This window comes from Manacus vitellinus, unplaced genomic scaffold, assembly GCF_001715985.3.
Source record: "Manacus vitellinus isolate BGI_N305 unplaced genomic scaffold, ASM171598v3 scaffold_1_pilon, whole genome shotgun sequence".
Taxonomy (NCBI): Eukaryota; Metazoa; Chordata; class Aves; order Passeriformes; family Pipridae; genus Manacus; species Manacus vitellinus.
The window spans coordinates 496848-498179 of NW_021939396.1; the positions used below are offsets into that span (position 1 = coordinate 496848).

Sequence of the window (1332 nt, forward strand, 5' to 3'; positions counted from 1 at the left end):
CCCCCACCCCACTCACGGTGGATGTCTGGGGCATCTCCCGTCTCGAAGAAATCCTCCTCGTGGTCGATCTCCGAGTATTTGCTCAGGGAGCGTTTGTGGGCGAAGGACAGGACCTCCTGCAGGATGTCCATCTTCCTGAGGATCTTGCACAACCCGTGGATCCTCATGGCCTCCTCGTGCTTCATGATGGCTTTTTTCAGGTGAGCTTTGCCTGCCAGGGAGGGAGGGAGCAGAGGGATCTCGGTCGGTCGGGAGCGGAGTGGCTCCGGCGCCGTTCCCGCTGCCTACGGATGGGGAGCAGCTTCCCCGGGCTGTGACACCCTGAGTGACTCAGGGACAGCCCAGTCACGTTCCCAGCCTGCTGGGTGCTCTAAATGGGGCCGTTCCCAGCCCCTCAGCTCAAGCCCTCCATGGAGGGCTGGGAAGGGACCTTGAAGGGTGACCTACTTGGCTCCCCCGGCGCCGGAGCCGGCAGATGTTCCTGAAAACCGGTGTCGTGCTGCCCCCAAAGTCCCTTCTAAAGCTTAACCTCAATCTCCTCCTGCAAATTAACTTCTCTCCGTGCCTTGCCTCCCCTGGGAGCTGGGAAGGTGGAGAACAACCCAGCCCCATCCTCCTGGAACAGCCTTTGGGGAAGGTGCAACAACTCTCCCTGTTTTCCAGGCTAAGCCAAGCCTTGTCCTTGCTCTGCAGGTCCAGGAGTGGGAACGCAGAGAACGACCCGGCCCCGTCCTCCCGGCTCAGCCTTTGGGAAGATGCAGCGGCTCTCCCTGTTTTCCAGGCTGAGCCAAGCCTTGTCCTCGCCCTGCACGACCTCTCTTCATCCTCTTCATCACCTCTTTGCTCCTCCCCACTTGCCTTCCACAGGTTTCGACCCTCCTCGGGAAAAGGATGCGGTGGGAAAACAGCCAGAGGAGCTGAAATCATGGTAACCCACGGATATCAGAGCAAACATCTCCTCTGCCACAGACTGCAACCAAGGCACCCGTTTCCAAGGCTTAAACTCCCAAAAAAAGCTCTCTCCGGGTGCGTACGCGTCGCTTGGAAACACGTGGGCCTGGAAAGCGTCTCAGGCTCCGGACACAAGGGGGCAACAGAATCCAGGGAGAGGATCCAAAGATCGGCTTTGCTCCAAGCTCCGGAGAAACGCAACCCGTGCAAGTTCTAACGGAGGGAATGTTTTGGGGTCGGATGGAAAACAGAGAGGAGGAGACTTCCCACAAAAAAATCGGTAGCAACGGTATCAGTTCTATTTTAGCAAAGCACTTGATGGGAGCGAGGAACAACTGTGGAATTATGGGGGATAATAATAATAATAATAATCATGGAGTT

At 57.1% G+C, this 1332-nt stretch overlaps 1 protein-coding gene across 1 annotated transcript in view; it reads right to left on the bottom strand.

The window, feature by feature from the left end:
• RHPN1 (rhophilin Rho GTPase binding protein 1) overlaps nucleotides 1-1332 on the bottom strand; it is a 37496-nt gene that overhangs the window by 13575 nt on the left and 22589 nt on the right. Inside the window, exon 10 of the mRNA XM_029959256.1 lies at nucleotides 17-211. Within this exon, the coding sequence (XP_029815116.1) occupies nucleotides 17-211 (195 nt within the window). The remainder of the gene's footprint in view (nucleotides 1-16; nucleotides 212-1332) is intronic.